General features: G+C 40.6%; 1 protein-coding gene across 4 annotated transcripts; it reads right to left on the bottom strand.

The window, feature by feature from the left end:
- Positions 1-6,424: 6,424 nt before the first annotated feature.
- On the bottom strand, positions 6,425-18,415 carry SNUPN (snurportin 1). 4 transcript variants are annotated; one of them, XM_088446193.1, is made up of 9 exons: positions 18,312-18,415; positions 16,106-16,264; positions 12,361-12,532; positions 11,958-12,062; positions 11,509-11,605; positions 10,973-11,070; positions 10,666-10,743; positions 10,423-10,503; positions 6,425-6,984 (listed from the first exon to the last, which is right to left on the bottom strand). In XM_088446193.1, exons 2-9 carry the CDS (start codon positions 16,261-16,263, stop codon positions 6,730-6,732), a joined length of 1,044 nt encoding a protein of 347 aa, XP_088302319.1. In that variant the 5' UTR covers position 16,264; positions 18,312-18,415; the 3' UTR covers positions 6,425-6,729. The 4 variants fall into 4 exon arrangements, with proteins under 4 accessions (XP_088302319.1, XP_088302321.1, XP_088302322.1 ...); XM_088446195.1 differs by lacking the exon at positions 18,312-18,415 and adding an exon at positions 18,202-18,291; XM_088446196.1 differs by lacking the exon at positions 18,312-18,415 and adding an exon at positions 17,406-17,515.
- Between the last annotated feature and the right edge of the window lie 2,551 nt (positions 18,416-20,966).

A 20,966-nucleotide genomic window follows, 5' to 3' on the forward strand; every position in this document is an offset into this window, starting at 1 on the left:
AGAAATCCTCAGGCACCCTCTAGTGGCAGTCATCAATCCTACAAGCTGAATAAAACCATATTTAACCTCCTCGTCACCTCCTTCTAATAGTAGAGTATCTAAATTAACAAAATATCTGACAAAAACTGGGAAATAATGGTTTCCCTCATATTTTACTTTACTCACTGGATTCTTACATTTAGGACCAAGCAAGAGATGATAAATGGATACTAGATTCATTCTATATCAAATTCTGCATACAGTTTATTGCAGACTTGAAGCTGCTGAGCCTTCTCTCATGCCCTATCCTAAAAAACATGTCAAACCTCCATAAATGACATTCTTGGAGGTTTGGCCACATTCCCCATATGCAGATAGGCAAATCCATCCAAAGATGGATTTGCCTAATAGAATCCCATGGGCAGCTTTCCCTGAGAGGAATAAAAAAGGACCCCTCCCAGAGTCCCTGCAGCTTGTGCATGCGCAGAAGTACTCCCGAGTCATAAACCTGGAAGTCCTGACACCGCAAAGAACAGCTTATCGAAAGAGAGGCCCTTTGCTTAAATCTTCAAGCATACAGTGTTACTAAACGCCGCCATGCATCCAATCAGTGTCGGGATGCATTGCATTCAAAATGTGATGCTTGATGTTTCCCGCCCAAAGGTAGATGAACTGTGCACTATGATATGAATAATGATATTTTTACACTTAAGACACTTTTCCTGTGTTCACTGTGACACTCTGGAAGCTGCACATTTTAAATTTATAATAATTTTATTTATAGAATGTTATTCTCCAATAGGTCTTAAGGTGCTTTGCACAAAGAAGAAATGTAATGGAGTGCATTTTGCTGAAATTGCCAGTTTTCTGCCATTTTTTAGGAGGAGTTACAAACTGCTGAATGTATTCAAGGCAAATCACACAAAACCAATTTGCTGCAATTCATCATTCCTAATTTTACTTAGTGCCAATCAGTTCGCAATTAAAGAGAATACATTATATAATTATGTCTTATAAATGTATTTATTGTTTAGGCCCATTAAATAAGTATTAGCGACAATTAAATATGTCTAATGTGCGTCTCTTTAGTATGTTCTGGCTGGACATATAGAGCAATCTCACCAGTCAGATGCATTTCCTGGCGGTTTGTATTTGCTGAAATTGCGGATGATTTTGGCCTTTCAAACTCGCTACAAATCGACACAGATTTAAGTCACCCTCCATTACATTCCCCTTAAATGACTAAACTCATCCCCTATATTTCTGCAGTCTACTTAGATACCGCAGTTATTTTCTAATCAAGCCCAAAAGAACAGAGTAAAGGAATCTAGTGAAAGAAACATTTTCCAATAACAGTGATGGTTTTAGCTGAATACCTGAACAAGCATAACAAGATTGTAAGTAGTGCCCATCCAGTGTTCTCCTCTGAACTCAGAGAAAAGCATTTAATGTAAGTAAAATAATCACATTTGGTCTTTTATCCATGTGGACATTGGAAACAATGGGCATGGCCCAAAGCTGTCCCTAAGGGAGCGTATACTCAGTAGTGGCGGTCAGCAACTTTCATCAAAAACTGGCCTTTGCAGATTCACATAATAAAATTCTACAAATGTAACATTCTTTTAACGGGTGTACCACAGACCAGGGTGCTGCTTGACATAGCTGCTTTCGATGAGAATTCTTTACCGAAACTGGTCAGTCTCTCTTGTGGGCAACATAAAAAACCAAAGACCATCCACCCTACTCATTCCATAGATCATATGAACATAGGCCTTTAAAAGCCCTGACAATGGCCAGAATGCAAAGAGATCCCTTATCTTCCAGAGACCTACCATGGCCTAATGCCAGAATCACAATGTCCTGATGTAGATGAAACCAACCCTAAAGTATGGTTTGAACCACATTGACAAAAAAAAGCCTTAGCCCTAAAGATCGTAACTTGAAAGCCAACTGAGCTGAACCCTTGGGATGAAAAGGCTCCTGAATTAAACAGATCTTGTCTTAGAAGCAGAATGCCATGATGAACTGAAGTGCTCCACATTGTGGTTCAACTAAAATGCCATCATCCCGGCATCTGACTTACCCTATCTTTTCATTATCTGCTGAAAGATTTCCGGGTGAAAGGCATATATTAGCCAGTGCTGACAGCATGTCAGATGAGAAAATCTGCTTCCAAGTTTTCCACCCCAGTGATGAAAACTGCTGCCAGAGCTGCAAAAGTCTGCTCCACCCATCGCATCATCCTGGATGTTTCTCTCATGGCAAGGGAAATTTTGGTGCCTCACTGATGAATATGGTATGCTATTCCCTTGGCATTGTCTGACTGGATCACCACTGAGTTCCAGTGTATTAATCAGGAGCTTGAATTCCTCTGGATCCTGCAACCCTACAAATGACGAAGAGTGACAGCCCACAATCCCAGAAGGCAGGCCTCATTTTGCACAATTTTTCCAATCCCAGACAATGAATGGAGGACTGTTGGGGAAGTCATCCTTAAGACAACATAGGAGCAACTGATGCACCATTGGAGACAATCTAATTAACTTGGCTGGACAAATGCTGGTGTGACATCCTATTTCTAAATGAATTCCATCAGGAATATCACAAAACTGGAATGCCATGATGGTAAAGACTACCAAATTTCCTTAGACTCTCAGAGAAAAAAAAAACAATGTTTTGAGACTTACAGTTAAAAACCTTTCTCCAAGTCCATCTATGGTACACTGCTTGCTATAAGTTGGAGTTAGAGCATCGAGAATAAGCACTTAATTAGGCTAATTAAGTTGTGTTATAATATATATATATATATATATATATATATATATATATAATGCTCCTCCCCTACAACCCCCCTCCAGTTTTGAATATAATCCGCAAAAGGATAGATGTACAGTGCATCAGGAAAGCATTCACAACGCTTCACTTTTTACCACATTTTGTTATGTTACAGTCGTATTCCAAAATGGAATAAATTCATTTTTGTCCTCAAAATTCTACACACAATACCCCATAATGACAACATGTAAAAAGTTTTTTTGAGATTTTTGCAAATGTAATTAAAAAAACCACCACTAAGAAATCACAAGTACATAAGTATTCACAGCCTTTGCCATGAAGCTCAAACTTGAGTTCAGGTGCATCCTGTTTCTACTAATCATCCTTGAGATGTTGCTACAGCTTAATTGGAGTCCACCTGTGGTAAATTCAGTTGATTGGACATGATTTTAAAAGGCATACACACAGTGCATGTCAAAGCACAAACCAAGCATGAAGTCCATGGAATTGTCTGTAGACCTCAGAGACAGGATTGTCTTGAGGCACAAATCTGGGGAAGGGTACAGAAAAATATCTGCTGCTGTGAAGGTCCCAATAAGCACAGTGGCCTCCATCATCTGTAAATGGAAGAAGTTCGAAACCACCAGGACTCTTCCTAGAGTTGGCCGTCCGTCTAAACTGAGCGATCGGGGAGAAGGTGACCAAGAACCCGATGGTCACTCTGTCAGAGCTACAGCATTCCTCTGTGGAGAGAGAACCTTCCAGAAGGACAACCATCTCAGCACCGATCCACCAATCAGGCATGTATGGTAGAGTGTTCAGACGGAAGCCAATTCTTAGTAAAAAGCACATGGCAGCCCGCCTGGATTTTGCCAAAATGCACCTGAAGGACTCTCAGACCATGAGAGACAAAGATTGAACTCTTTGGCGTGAATGCCAGACGTTATGTTTGGAGGAAACCAGGCACCGCTCATCACCAGGCCAATACCATCCCTACAGTGAAGCATGGTGGTGGCAGCATCATGCTGTGGGGATATTTTTCAGTGGCGGGAACTGGGAGACTAGTCAGGATAGAGGGAAAGATGAATGCAGCAATGTACAGAGAAACCCTGGATGAAAACCTGCTCCAGAGCGCTCTTGACCTCTGACTGGGGCGACGGTTCATCTTTCAGCAGGACAATAACCCTAAGCACACAGCCAAGATATCAAAGCAGTGGCTTCAGGACAACTCTGTGAATGTCCTTGAGTGGCCCAGCCAGAGCTCAGACTTGATTCCGTTTGAACATCTCTGGAGAGATCTGAAAATAGCTGTGCACCGACGCTTCCCATTCAACCTGATGGAGCTTGAGAGGTGCTGCAAAGAGGAATGGGCAAAACTGCCCAAAGATAGGTGTGCCAAGCTTGTGGCATCATATTCAAAAAGACTTGAGGCTGTAATTGCTGCCAAAGGTGGATCAACAAAGTATTGAGCAAAGGTTGTGAATACTTATGTACATGTTATTTCTTAGTATTTTTTTTTTTTTTTTATAAAATTTGCAAAAGTCTCAAAAAAAACTTTTTACACTTTGTCATTATGGGGTATTGTGTGTAGAATTTTGAGGACAAAAATGAATGTCATTTTGGAATAAGGCTGTAACATAAAATGTGGAAAAAGTGAAGCGTTGTGAATACTTTCCAGATGCACTGTATATCAGAAGATAGAAATAGAATCTCACAGCAGAATAATAAATTGGGAAGGAAAACGGTCTCCAGCTAGACTCGGAAAAAGGAATTTAACAGAGTGCCTAAAAATCCTCTTTTCTCCTCCTTTATCTGGGGGACACTGCTCACCATGGGTATGTTCCAGAGGTATTACCAGGGAACGTAATGTTCAGCCAATACTAAGCTTAATATTTTTCTTCCAAAGTCAGCATCTTTTAATGTAAAACTCTGAAACTGATAGAATTTCGTGAATGTGTTGACTAATGACCAAAGGGCTATATCTGATGCACCTATTCGGCTGAGGCTCAGTTTCTAGCCAACCGTGAAGCACCAACCGATTTGGTGTAACGCACCAAGATCAGGTAAGAAGTAGGCAGCCCAGCTGTATAAGCTTACTAGCTAGTTAACCTAATCCATGTGGCTTTAACTTGTTTCGAGGATGGCCAAACCCTCTTCTGTGCTTCATATAATATGATCAAACTGTCTGTCTTGCACAGTTTGGCTGTTCTGTAAATTGTCAAGGCTCTCATTACATCCAGCAGTAAAAGCTGGCTGGGTTCAGTGGAAGACTCTGAAAACTGGAAAATGGGAAAGACGATCTTGTGATTAAGATGAAAACTGAATACAACTTTAGGTTGGAATAATGGGGCTAGTACACAGTACTGCCCTAACATCATGGAATATCAAAAATGAAGATCTGCATGACAGAGTCCCTAATTCTGACACGGTTTTAGCTTATGCGACAGCTAAGAGTAAAACAATTTTTAAGTCAGCCAACACAGACCAACTGTCTCCAGAGCTTCAAATGGCGGGGGTTGAAGAGTTGAAAGAACAAAGTTAAGGTCCCCCCCCAAAAATCAAACCATATAGGCCACCTATGTGTTAACTATTTCCATATCAACCTTTTGTACCTGTCGACCTTTTGACACATTGATCTTCTTCCATGTTGACCAAATCATTGGAACCCAATCCCTGCCCACTTCTACCAGCATCCATGCCATTACTGCCGGGGTTCTATACAACTCTAGTGAATAGTGGACCACCACTTCACAAATTTGTAGTACAGTATGAGCTGTCTCAAGCAGATCACATCAGCAATGTAGCCATACTTTTTGTGAAGGTCTATTCCACCAATGTTCCCTCCAGAATCCACTAGATTACAAGGTTATGTGAAGACCAAATTGAGGGCTGCAATGAGTATATTTTGTCCTGTGCAGTTCTATCCATTTCAGGGAACTGAACTTAGCGGGAACAGTGCCATTGTGGGAATGGAGAAACCTGGGCCCACTAGTAAGGCAAGTTAAAGGATGTGCTGCAGAGCTGAAAGAGGTACTGTAATTTATATGCACAATACACATATTAGACATTTAAATTTAAATATTGTTAATGTTTCTTGTACATCAGCGGAAAACTTAGTTTGTACCTGTAAAATATGTTAGAAGATGTAACTGAGAACATTTATAATAACTAATGACAAAACTCATTTTACAATGGTCCATTGCTTATTTGTCCAAATTATTTGACTCTGTGCACACTAAACTTTCAATGGTTGTCTGGGACCTATAAATTATTCCTAGCATATCACTAAATCCTAGTTGGACCAGTAATGGTGGTGGTGCATGCAGCAAACCTTATATTATGGCGAAAATTTGCTAAGCTCTGGAGAGTGATAAAGTACCAACCAATCAGCTCCTGTCATTTTTCAAACAGCCTGTAAACTGATATTTAGGAGCTGATTGGTTGGTACTTTATCACTCTCCAAGGCTTAGTACATCTCTCCCTAATGTGTGTATGTGACCAGATATGCCAGTTTGCTAGAGGCCTTCATGGAAATCTTAAAAAAATGCTCAGCAGAGTTTAAGACTTTACAGGCGCATTGATGAGCAGAGGACAAAAGCCAGAAAATAATGTACATGATAGAAAATGTAAACAATAGTTAGAGCATGTGACAGCAGAAATGAAATGTACATTCCTATTTAAATAGATTTATTAGAAAATTTTTAATCTCAACACTATACAGATGTGCATAGTCCTGGTAAGGGTTCTGTTCCTTGTGACAGCAAAACAAGTCTAAACACATCTCGAGATGTCCACAAAACTGGTCTTGTCATGAGCCAAAACGAAAGATCTAGTTTAAGGGATATTTCTACCTAAAGTAATGGCAGCTCTTACCGACGATGACTATGATGTATTGAAGGCATTAATAATGGATTCCAGTATAAAAACAATTGTTGGGGCAACAGTATTTCACATGATCTCCAATACACACACTTCTCATTCAGATGGAGTTAGTGTGGAAAGATGTTCTAGTTCATAGCGTCCACCCTCTGCTGCTCCCTTCCCTCCCTTCTTATGTTCTAGAATTTGACGCATTTGCTCTTGTGCATACGCTGGCTTCATTGCAAGGGGTCCTGGTGGAGTAGGGAAGCCTAAGATTTCGGGTGCCATGTAAGGGCGTAGCCATCCAACCAGTGGAGTACTACCTGGAGTGTAGTGGGTGTGCTTATGGTAAAACAAAAGTCCATCCACCTAAAAGTGAGGGAAGAATAGAAGACAGACACACAAAAATGTTACTTTCCACTAGATTATGTGTGAAAAATTCTTCTTACTATGGTCATACTTAAAGACACAAAAGGCATTTGTTTCCAGACTATGAATATATATATTTGCAAAGCGTACAAAGAGGCTCTGCACGTGTGTAAGAAATGCAGAGTAAGTATATTTTTGGCAGACCTAGATGGATCACGGACCTTCTTAAAACTCCCAGACTGGCATCGTAATGCACTCATGTGTAAATGGACAACAATTATATTTTATCTTGTGGGACAAGATCTTTACATGAGCTGACAACGGTGGAGAACATATATGAGCAGAAATTTAACAAATCAGTATCTTTCATGAAATTTTAGCTATCTTTCGTCTTAAAAGCAAGTAAACAGCAAATAAAATCATAGCATGCAAATATATATGCACATAATCAATGTATAAAAAAAACCCATAAATACAAAACAATAAATCAGAATATTTTTAAATGTAAAATAAATACAGCCAAAAGTATCACCTTCTAAACGCCAATGGTTACACAAAGGATGTTCATTCATAAACACTGCAGCAGCCCTATTTGTCAGGGATTTCCAGTAACTGCCTCCTTTTTTCAAAAACTTTAAACTCTACCAAGTGTAAATCATCATGCATGGAACCACTGTGAAAATGAAAGTTAATTTGGCATGTCCCTATTGAGAATTTATTGCAAAATCTCTATTTGTGTGGAAATTAATGATTGTATAAGATTGATTCAGGGTCTTTGAATAAAGGATGACAGGTACTATACACTGAGCCCAGCAGGCGCGATCACATGATTAGTGACGCGCACCGCTGAATACATAACCTAATAAAACATCAAGTATAAGAATGCTGATGTACCTGCCATGGAATGATGTGGCTGCATCCCCCCGATCATGTGATCGTGTCTGTACAATCAATTAGGTAGTAAGTTCAATGTGTAATCTATAACATGAGAAAATAATGCTCTAGGAAATTTTGGGAATACTAGATCATATAGCTAATAAGGTTTGTCCTTCTATTAGTAAGTGTGTTTTCTTTATGAATTCATTTGTACAGAAATGTTTTGTTAAATGGAATGGATTGTATACACGGGTGTATTAATTGGAAGCCATATTGGCCAGAGTATTTAACCCCCTTTAGAATACAGACCATTATCATTTGATAAAGCTGTGGGACACACAGGGAAACGTGTCAGGAGATCTTACACTGGGAATATATGACTATCTTTGAACACCTGGACCAAGCCCTGGAATATCATTACCAGCTGGACTTATAGAAGCTCATGGTCACTTATCTCTACAGCCACATTGGACCATTCCTATTAAGGGACTACCGACTTGAGGGATCATCTGCCAAAGAACCCTATACTGCTGGACCATAGTGGTATTGTATGAGACTGTTTGATTTCATTCTTGTGACATCAGCCAACGGATTCCTCTAATACAGGAGGCTAGAATAGGAACATGTGTATACTGCATTTAACTATCCCAGATGTCAAACTAACCTTAATTCAAACAGCTGCTTAGGAATCACTACTTTTTTGCAGCGCCCACCATTTCTTAGTTCTCCACTTCTGCAATTTCCCCAGGAGCCTGGTTATACCTAGTCCTCCATAGTACTGTACAACGTACTGTATCTGACATTTATAGGCTCCAGAAACACATGGTGGAGTGATTGGATGGGCTTACTATGCTACCACTCTTCATCACATTTTTTGGGTTTCACTTATTTTCATAAAATTTGTCATCACAGACTATTCCCAATAGTGCTCTCGCTGACGGAGTGTCCACTGCATATCAATGTGGTGTCCATGGTTGTTGTAATCCCTGCAACCCATAGACTATCACCAGCACCTGGAACCACTAACACTTTCTGGGCAATATGGAGCTACTGCAGAATGTCTTTGCTACTTGCTGTGGCTGAATCCCTCCTGGCCACTTACTATTAATCAGTATTGGGTAGTATTTAGGATTACTGCAGGACAGCTGGTGGGTAGATTAGAATGTGAGTTGTATTCTGTTGCTCGCAGGACCAAAGGAGGTAGTAAAAAATCAAAAGATGTTTAACAGTATTTCACAAGACTGTAGTAGTTTATATGGGCTATTAAGCCCACCTTTTATAATATACTCTCACACAGATTTGAGGGTGGGTAGTACAGCCCCCTGTGCAATCAGCCTGGACATCTTAAAATTACATCTAGCAGTAAGGGGCATCTGTCCCTTGCAGCCAGCAGCTAAGGGTCTCAGTGCCCTCTTAAAATGGCTCTAGTTAGACTGGGCAGGAAGATAGAATCTACTGCCCTCCCAAATTTACCAGGGTTTTTTTCACTGAGTCCTTCAAGCCAAATATGGCACAAGCAGATTTGAAACTAGACCTTTGAAATGCTACCAGGTACTCTAGACCATTTGTGGAGGATGGCCAAATTTGGGGTGCCTCTATATTGAGTGTAATATGCACATTTGTATATTATAAAAAAAATTCAAATGTTTTATTTTTATTACTTCTAAATATTTTATTCAAACTTTTGGAAGGCCCTATGCAATGAGCATAGGCCCTGATTCAGAGCCGGACGCTCTGACCAGAGCGCTTGCTCTGAATCAGGGCCCACCTCCATAAATATGGAGCGTCCTCCTGGACGCTCGTATAGCTGTGGGTCACCACCCACAGCATATACGAGCGTGCAGGATGATGGTCGCGATGGTCTTGACCATCGCGACCATCGCCACTGCGAGCAGAAGCCTGCGGTTGAGTTTCTCAACCGCAAGGCCAGGAGTGATTTTGGCTCTATCAGAGCCAAAATCACTCCCACTGACATCACTAGTGATGTCAGTGGGGCCGGCTTTTGACGGTAGGAGTTCCCTTGGGAACGCCTCCGTCTGGGAGGCACGCCCCCGGCACGCCCACCAAAGGGGGTGTGCTGTCAATCAACATCGACAGCACGCCCCCTTTGATCAGACACTACGAGCGAAGGAAAGTCCTTCGCTCGTCGCGTCTCGCGCATGCGCACGATGGAGCTCCCTCTGTCGTGCGCATGCGCAGTGCAGACCATCGACCCACTTGCGAGCGGACAGCCGCTCGCGAGTGGGTCTGAATCAGGGCCATAGTGTGGGAAATGTTCCCTATACACACACTAACAATAGTAATCTGGTGCTATCTGGATCTGAAAGTGGTAGGAGAAAATCAGATTTGGCTCACAAATACACAACCAATTGTGGCTCCCACCACAAAGGGCTTTCACACATATCAGTGAAGGTTTATTGGAGACTATAACTACCCCTTAAATTCCATTATGTAACACAGCTTTATCATGTAATTACTATTGCTTTTTAAAGTACTATTACATAGTGCTTTTCACCCCCCGTTTCTTTAAAAAACAAAAACAAAACACTATATACAGTATACCTTATATGCAAAGGTTTGCATGAGAACATTCTGTATGGAATCCAGAGAGCAGGGAAAATTCTGCAGACCAACAAACTTGAACTAGAATGAAAAGGGAAAAAAATAAAATAAAAAATGATAAAACAGAATAGGATGTTATTCCGTATGTATTTTTTCAATAGCATCCTACTGAAACCTATTCCCTTCCCTGTACGGAGGAATCAATAACCCTAGAATTATCGTTCACACTCTTGTGCTACTCACTGGGTTGCGTTTGGAAACATCACATAGTCCATCTTGTTCCTGGAGCTTTGATTCAAGCCAATAAAAGCGAAAATCGGTCTAGAAGAGAATCGGTTTCCCGTGAAAAAATTGTGGATAGTCAACAGGATCACATTTATAAAATTCATGCTAAAAAGAATTTCAGTGACTGGATTATGCATGATGCCTTTGGACACATCACAAATAAATGGGAGACGTCAGTGTCTACCATCAATACTACATGGCTTATGACTCACTAAAAGCGCAACAAAATCTCACAATCATGAAAATATATAGGTCTTCTACTTACTTGACAGTCATACACTGGGTGCCCCCTCCAACACATGACATCTAACACATAATATGTCCGAGACGCCTCATTATATATACAGTCTAGAATGGTGTAATCTGCAGTTAATAGAAAACACAAAGTAATTAATCCTTAGCTTGCCATAATTAAAAGAGGTTAATATAAGAGATCAAACAAGTAAAACATACCTGTAAATTTGATATACTTATAATTTCAGTCCGCTACATAAAAGCCCATCTTTTCAATCTACACAAAGTAATATAATTAATATAACCAACCACAGACTTAAGTGGCAGTGTGGGGTCTCCCATGTCTCAATACTGACCAGATGAGCTTATTGTGTTGTATACAATGGGACCTGTTATATAACAGTCTGTGTTTAAACATACATATGGGAAAATAGTGGTCATTATCATAATAATTAAGTCCTCGATTGTAGAAGCTGATGTCAAAATATATTATGTCACTCATTGTAGCAACCAGTCATCCCCTAGGATCTGACCCGCGAACAGGCTGACACACAACAGTTCCCTCACCTTTGCCGCTAGCATTGTAGTTACGGTTTCCTCCTGGTAGAAGTGATGGAAACCTGTTCACACAATATCCGCTTTTAGTATAAGCTGCAGTGGAACCCTATAATAGGTAAAGAGACTGATTAAAGGGAAATCCTATTAACATAAATGTGTTTATGTACATGTAATTTTATCAGCAACTGTACTGAACAAGTGTGTGTAACGTCCAACTCTGCTGTAGTACACAGGTGTTTAGTAAAATGAGTTGTTGGAAAATAATGGTCTGCAATATCATGACGAGTAATCGCAGTAATGACCTGATAGTAGGAAGTCTCTCAACATGTTCAATGAAAGCCTGTTTTTCAGGGAGAGGCTATACCGTTACACAAAAGACGCACACATGTGTTAAAATTATTTAAATTGTTGCTTAAAGGGCAACAATTAACTGCATAGAAGGTATGAAAGTAGCTCACCCGAGATGCAACAATCAGCGAACGCTTTCCAGTGGGACAAACTACAAGGAGCCAGAGATCAGCCAGGTCTGGGGGGATTTCTATCAACCACTCAGAGAGCATGAGCTGGAGAAGAACAGGAGGAACAAACATACATGAAAACATACTGCGAAAGAGTAATAGCAAGAGGTGACATTTAAGAAAGGATTATGCCAGGGGTTCCCAAACTCAGTCCTGAAGGCACCCTAGCAGTCCATGTTTTAAGGATATCCATGCGTGTGTTCGTAGATGGTATAATCAAACTGACTGAGGTACTAATTAGGTCACGTGTGCTTAAGTATGGATATGCTAAAAACCTGGACTGTTAGGGAGCCTTGAGGACACAGTTTAGGAACCACTGGATTATGCTGTAAATATAAATTACCTGGTTAGCATAATGTTTGGGCAGCTTCTTCCCAGGATCCACATCCATGTCCTCCTCTGCTTCCCCCACTGCATCTTCCTTTTGTTTTTCCTCATCTACCTTCTCCTCATCTTGGTCTGTCCAGTCTCCGTCTGCCAGCCGACGGGCATGGTTCACATAGTCCAAACGTTTCCTGCACATGTAAAGTTGATGGACCTTTTTAATTAAATTATCACGCCTTAACAGTGATTAAATGATTTAGACATCATGTATTGGGACGAACTAACATAGATTTTAGTAAAATAAAAATAAAAAAGTTTTATATAATTTAAAAAAATATATATATACACGCATTTTATTTTTTTTTCTTACTACACTGGGTATATTTAATTGTGTAACCGTACACAAGTAAATATCTACAGGATTTAAGCTCCCCACATGCTGCGATCCAGTTACTCAATGTAAATCACAGTCAATCTGATGTGGATTGGACAAGATAATTGTTTTAGGTTTGCAAGTAGTAACTCCATGAGGGCTGCTTCAATGTTTTTTTACAGCTTCTACTTTGTATGGTGTATATTTTCGCCACCTATATTCTTCCCTTTACTGTCTTTTGTGTGCTAACAATAAAACAGATACATATGGGGGAAATGGGGGAACCAGAGACTAAAAAAACTCACACAAATAGGCGCTGCACTTCCATCTGCTGTCTGGTATTAAGCACAGAATTTATGTTTAAATATAAACAGAAAACAAAATATAAAAAACAATAACCGCTGACAGCAGCTATCAATTTAGGAGGAAACTGGACTCTCCAACAATTACAACACTAGAACAGAATACTATCAGGTCAGTTATATGATTTATTAAGCAACATCAATAAAAAAATAGTTATAAAAAATAATTAAATTAAAATAAAATCTAGACAAAAATAAAATATGTAAATAGTAAATCACATACCATAAAACTGCATCTAATAAAATAGAGGCTGAGAGCATTCAGCAACCGGTTTCTACAGGATTAAGCTTTCCTTAGTAGATATATTAATTTAAGTCGCGTATCCACTTGCCGATTAAAATGAGCGATTGAACGATATCGTTATCGTTCAGTCGCTCATTAATCGTGCATTAATCGGACATGTGAATGTCAAAAACGACCAGTGATGCGCGCTCCCGCTGGTAGTTTTCGACATCAATCATCGTCTGAACATGCTGGTTAATCTGCCGATAACGACAGATTGACCATGTTCAGGGATGAGGGAGTGTGCCTACACTGAACGACACATCGTTCACTGTAGGCACTGCAGGAGAAGAGGAACGACTGCACGATTATAATGTTGTAATCGTACAGTCGTTCCACTATCTGCTAGTGGATACGCACTTTAAGAAACACACAAAATTCTGCATAGTTCAATAATGTAGCTGTTATTCGTAACTTGTAAGCTACCGTGTGGTCTGATGGTCCGTAGCAGTGGTAACAGTTTGTTTCAATTAGTTCAAAGGAAGCAAAGTAGTGTTAGTATAGCAGCAAGTTGGTAGTTCCACTAAGCAAATACTTTATAAAAACACAGTTCTGAGTACAAGGTGCTGTGCTTTTAATTAATCCAATTCTATTTATAGCAACCCGTATTTTTTCCTTTCTATTCGGGTTAATTTGTTATCCACAGGGCGGCTGTTAGTATTAATAGCCACAGCTACTTGCACAGACTGCAAGCCACTGTTCTCATGCAGTTAGTATGCAGGGAACAGGAGAAAGTTTGAAACAATTTATGCATGCATGCTTTTAGTGAAACTCAAGGCCCTGCCCGGATCCACTTTTTCTGCTGGGACTCCACTGGGATCCTCACTGCCACGATGTCCACATAGCAATGTACAATGGTAAGTCCGAGGCAGCTACCCCATCAATGGTCAAATACCTCGGTATAAGAATGTACCGGCCTCTGGTTAACACAGAGAGTGGTCTGCTCGTTCGGCTAGCAGTCAGACACTTCTCTTTCTCTACGCGTTTCTCCGCCTTTCAAACATTGGCAGCTTCCTCAGGAGAGGAGTCCCAGCAGAAAAGGTGCAATTTTATGGTATGTGTTTTATTATTTACATATTTTATTTTTCTCTGTAGATTTTATTTTTATTATTTTCTATAACTATTTTTTATTGATGTTGCTTAATAAATCATATAACGGACTTAGCGCCTGATAGTGTTCTGAACCAGAGACAAATTGGTTTTAACTCCTGTCCTCTGGAGGCAGGGCACTTCAGTTAAGAAAGTTGGGTGCGCACTTCTCTACATAAACCCATTTCCAACAGGGAAATGCCAGTTTTAGTAACACAGCTGTTTAATAACGCTCTGCATACTAGCCGTCATCACTGAAAGCCAGATTCCGATCAGATGCACCAGAGAGAGAGCTGTCAAGTGTTGAGGGCAGAAAGGGAGACATACTTTGGTTGCCAGCTGTGCTTCTTGTTTTGTTTTTACAGTACCAATACGGTAAAAACAGAGATATTGCCACCAATAAACAGCAATACTATCCAGAGAATTGTATGAATGGCAGTAAGGAAACAAGAACAAAAGAGAGTGTGTGGAAAGACCCACACTTTTAAGGATATGGACGCTGAGTATTATAGGAGAGAATCAATATAACAATGAGTCAAAAAATCTGCAAGAACCCCTCCACTCCAGCTGCTGGAAGGAACAGGGAGGACGATGATGATCTCTTTAAATAACTTGGACAGAACCATTTTATAAAAAAGCTATACCACTCATGGGTGTGCGGTGATATACATACGCCTTGGATAATTGAACGCAATCAGCCTTCGTGTTGTCATGTTTATTTGTGGTGGTTATATGCATTACGTTTATTTAGGTATGCAGTCCTAAATAGTTTTTTTGTGTGTTTTTTTCCCCCTTTCTGTATGCTTTGTTTACGGTTACCATAACTACTGAGACGCTGGCCGCCCTCGCATCAGTGACGTCATCACATGTTTGATGTGGTCCATCACATGAAGTCATCACGCATATGGTACATCACCTAGAGATGGCGATGTCACCCCCTGGTGCCTGGCGTTGCATGCAGCCTGCACATATGTCCTGCAGTGTTTTCTCATATATAAGGAATGGCTTTGCTTTTCATTTGTGTTCTTGATAAAAGTCTTGACAGACAAACGTTGAACTGAACTGACAGATTGTTGTCTGAATTCTCATCTTGAATGACCCGTGAGTTCCACCACAAAAAAAAAAAAAAAAAAAAAAATTATATATATATATACATACACATATATATATATATATATATATATATATATATATATATATATACATATACACACACACACACACACACACAAACATGGCAGCTCAACCATGATGCAATCCACTCCAGTCAGATGATTAATGAAACAGCAACACCACCTAAAAAATGAGAACATGGAAGCGATTATGGTGCACCATATCATTCAAGCAAGGTAAACCAAAGAGAATAATTATGCACGCAACTTGTAGAAATAAGGGTGGGGGCTTATCTGAAATACGATGTGACTGAAGGTTACGTCAGTCACACGGTACTACTGTTTACAATAATTTACTATCACTCTGAATGACATCGATGAGCATCAAATAACATATGGGACTGTTTCTTTACACCATGACCTCTGGAAAATACATTGGGCAGGATGTACTAAGCATCGCATTGTGGATGTGGTACATCCCACTGCGTATCGAGTACATACCGGCATCAATAATAGTCAACAGTCAATAATATTTCATCACTCACGCTCTTTGCAGTTCTAGCAGTTTCCTCCTGCGCTCGCTCTGCTCCAGAGAGCTGTATTTGCCCTTGTACTGAGCCAATCTTGGGTGGGGAGCAGAAGGACTGTTTAGGTGTGAAGACACAGAGAAACTTCCAGCCAGGGATTCTGTGAGGGCATCCATTCTGAGGTACACAAACAGAAACATAACAAATACATATAAGACAGAGGAGTGTAGATGAGACACCTGTAGATAAGGCCCTGATCATGAGAGCTTATACAATGCTGAGACAATGGGAGTTACTGGCACGGGATGGTAGCTGGTTGCAACTTGTAACAAAAGGTAGCAGAAATAGATGAAGGTAGGATAGGCTGCGCGCTGTTTCCTAAACTCAGTTTGTGAGGCACACTAACAGTTCATGCTTCAGCATAGATAGTTACATCAAAATGTTTGGGGTACTAATTAAGTTAAATGTGCTCAAGCATGGATATCCTTAAAACTAAGGTGTTTTATAAGAGCATTTGGGAGACTGAGGGGTCTATTTATCAAGCAGTGAAAAGTGTGAAGAAGTAAACCAGTGGAGAAGTTGCCCATAGCAACCAATCAGCTCCTACCTATTATTTTATAGACTGCACTTGATAAATGCTATTTGAAAGCTGATTGGTTGCTATGGCCAACTTCTCCACTGGTTCACTTCTCCAAGCTTTTCACTGCTTGATAAATAGAAACCTGAAGGTTTAGGATCCTATTTACTAAAGTATATTTGTGGCATATCTCCTGAAAACACCCATTTTCGTGGGATATACGCAAATATTAAGTATCCCCAAGATGTAACAAGCAGCCGTTATCAACATTGGTCCTTCCATTTCTGACAGTAACTCCACTTTACATACAGGTTTTTATGGGGGCTGCTGTACTGCCAGATTTACTAAGATACGGAATGCGAAGCATTCAGGAGCTTGGCCCTGGCCGCTAACACCATCTTCAGATGTCGTTAGCCCATAGTATACTACAGGCTACCTTTTTAAAAGTTTTTTCAAGAGAGTAATCCCTGACTGGTGGGTGGCTATGTCTAGCACATAAACCGACATCCTTCGGTGCATAGCATGAAGTAATGTGATTGCAGTGCGTAACATTACTTTTCCCTGGTGGGAGGTTGTCGGAAGTAAACAGGGAAGGAGTATTAAGAGAAATAGAAGATAGACTAGTAAAGCACAGTGCCACGAAAGGTCTAGGGTGAATAATAGATGTATAAAAAAATTATTTCTGATGTTATAACTTCAGTTTTCATTAGTGAAACTCGTGCATCATAAGGGATATATTACAGGTCGCCTCAGATTTCTGAAGAATTTTGTGCTTTTATAGTCACAGAAGTTTTCAGAGACTCCTGATATCCATATAATTGACACCGAAAAATTGTCCCATACAGCATACACCTGTAAAGTTATACATTTATTTTTAGATGTAAATCACAAATTTCAATTAAAAACAAAAATTCTATATACCCAACTGACATGGCGATTGTACAAGTTATTGTAGTCACCACGATTCCCTGTAACAACCACACACAATGAAACAGCAATAAGCACCTAGTCCCCACTAACCCTGTGACTTCAGGGCAGGAGTGTGAACTAATAATAAGGTTGTGCAAAACCATTTTGCAAGCACACATATAAAACCCAATCTCCCCGAATTATTTTTTTCCCATATATTACAGAAAATTCCCCAGGGCTGAGGGGAGAGCTGGGCAGGTCTGTGTGTGTGTGGCGGGTAACATGAAAGGACTGTTACGTTACCACTAGTTAGCAAGTCTTATACATATTTTACTGACAATTTTAAATAAACAATAGATCTACCATAGGTGTAGACATATTTATTGATATGGAGGAGTTAGCGACTGTTGGGAAAAACTAATTTACAACCCTGCGGTGAGACAATACTAGCGGGGGCTGTCATTATACTAACAGCAATGCCTTGTGTGACTATCAGTAACATGACTGCAGCTGAAATTAGCCTGGCTGAAGGAGCGAGCTTGAGCTAGCTGGGGTATGGGCAAAGCTGGTATATGACACTGGATGATCATGCGTTGGTGAAGCGGGCGAGTAAGGGATAAGCACACACATTGTCACAGCTACGTGTAAGAGGACAGGCGTGCAGGTATCAAAATAACGCAGCCACAGCTGTCATTGCTAGTCCCTCTATCGCCCACATGGCAACAAAACACAGCTTACCTGGTGACGTCACTACGCCGCGCCAGGAGCTGCTTGAAGGAACCGGAAATGGCGGACCAGAAATAGCTTAGCCGTCATGGTAGTAGACACATGCATGTCACGTGACTGCTAGAAGTTGCACGTCATCTACATTATAGCACTGTGTGAAACATAATGAGGGGTATTCAATATGAAAGGTTAACTTCCCTGGCGAAGTTAACGTTTCATATCGGAGTTTTTTTCTGCGTTAAGGTATGGTGCGCGCTCCCGCTTATCCCCGTATTCAATATAAAATTAACGAAAACGGGAAACTCCGAAGTTGGATTTGCGTAAAGTTACAAATTTTTCTTTAAAATAATTGTAAGACCCCCCTAAAGTTGTAAAAACATGGGGGAACACTATGGCTACCCCCGTTTTAGCCTTTAATTGAAAGTCGGGGCTTTAAATAGCCGCAGCAGGTGTTTTTTTCCCGACATTGAAGAAGTGATGCAGAAGAGCACTTAGGTTATTTTTTTTCGTTTTTGTAAGTGGTCCCATCAAATTTGGGGTACATGAAAATGGGTACTAGCATATTTTGGTGTCCCTAAAGTAAGTTTTTAAAAATTCTGCATTTGTGCACCTGCCGCTATAATTCTATTCTAGAAAACACCTGCCGCATACATGCAGAATAGCCCTGAACCTATTTCCCTATTGTTAAACAATTTTTTCCCCATTTCTAGAAAACACCTGCCGCATACATGCAGAATAGCCCTGAACCTATTTCCCTATTGTTAAACAATATTTTCCCCATTTCTAGAAAACACCTGCCGCATACATGCAGAATAGCCCTGAACCTATTTCCCTATTGTTAAACAATTTTTTCCCATTTTTTTTTTGCACCCCAATTTTTTAATTAATTTTTTGGGGTGTCCCTATTTTTTTTTTTTACTTTTTTTGACACAGTTCTTTTTTAAATGTCAATCTCAGGGGTGCAGGCTATTTTTTTTAAGCCTGCACCCCTAAACCCCAATTCTGCACTTTTTTTCGACACCTATTCAATGGTGAAAAGTTATCACCGTTTTTTATCAAAGACTTGTCAAAACTGCGATAAGTCTTTGAAATTGAATAGGGTGTAAAAGTAAAACAAGTGATATTAACGCATAAACGTTAAAAAGTGCGATATTAACGCAAAAACGATGTTATCGCACCCATATTGAATACCCCTAAATGTGTGAAACGATGCATCAGTTATAGAGCAGTTGTTAGCGATCAGCTATTGCTTGTAGTTGGTAAAATAGTGGGGTATATATAATACATACTCTGCCATCTTTGGTTGGCAGTTTGGATACAAATCTGCCTCAGCTCTTTGTACATTGTCCTTAAATTAGTTTTTTTAGTGATTATTATTATCATCATCCTGTACTATAAAACGTACCTATCATCTGCTGGGTCACTTCAGCCATCCCTGCTTCTCCTAATCCCCTCCCAACCCCATGCTATACGGTTGCTGCTATTTCCTAGTTGGAGAAAGGACCTCTGTGATATATCCACTCCTGCGTTACCATCCACTAGGGCATAGAGGGGGAATAAATATCTGTGGCGAGCGCAGCGAGCCACCGTGCCCGTAGCGTGGCGAGCGCAGCGAGCCCGCAAGGGGACACTTTTGGTGCCCCGTTAGCATCCCCGCCCCTCCCCCTTTCAGGCCGGGTCACGTGGGTGTGACGTCACAGGTCCATCTGCACTCTATAGTCTAGTCCTAACCCATGCTATACTGCTGTTTTTGCTCCCCATTCTCAGTTTTCTTTCCTGTCACCATGGCTGCAGAGAGTGTGTGCAGTGGGAGCCATGGCGCATGCTGTGGATATTAGGGGCATCTCTTTCCCGGGAGATCTGTCAGTTGCGATTTTCTAGGTACATACTGGTGATATTATCGCCAGTATGTACCAGATAATGGGCAGTATGTACAGATTAGCAAATGTGATTCTTAGTACATTAGTGTTCATTCTATCACCCAGCACCTGTCACAACTCGTACAGATCCTCTTTCCTGCCTGGGAAGTCGCTCTCTGCTCTGGTATTTCTAGCACACTCTGGTCTGTATCTTAGCAGTTTGTTGCAGAGTATGCTAGAAGCACCAGAGCAGAGAGCGACACCCAAGGCAGGAAAGAGGAACTGCACGGGGTGTGACAGGTGCAGGGTGCTAGAATGAACACTAACGTACTAAGCATCACGTCCTAGGTGTGATGACCTAATTTTTGACAGGCTCCAGTTTTATATAGATCAGCACCAATATCTTCTGCAGTTATATAATATGCATTCATACCCTGGAATATTCTGATGGTAGCATGCTAATTGCAATGAGGCTGATACTGTTGTTGGCATGTTAATTGCAGTCAGGATGATACTATTGTTATGCTAATTACAATAAGACTGCTATTGCTCTTGCAATCAGGCTGCTACTATTGTTGTTATGCTAATATCAACAGTCTGATTGCAATTAGCATGCCAAGAGCAGCATCAGTCTCATTGTAATTAGCATGCTAAGAGCAGCACCATACCCCTTTTTCCACCAAAATCCCGGGTCTGACCCAGGATTTACCAATTCCACTGCGGCGCCAAACCGGAAGTTTCCTGTGTCTACGCCGTTCACACTGTACACGGGTGAAGTGTCGGCACTTGGAGATGATGTAATTACCAA

This window comes from Taudactylus pleione, unplaced genomic scaffold (assembly GCF_031769625.1).
Source record: "Taudactylus pleione unplaced genomic scaffold, aTauple2 ptg000019l, whole genome shotgun sequence".
Taxonomy (NCBI): domain Eukaryota; kingdom Metazoa; phylum Chordata; class Amphibia; order Anura; family Myobatrachidae; genus Taudactylus; species Taudactylus pleione.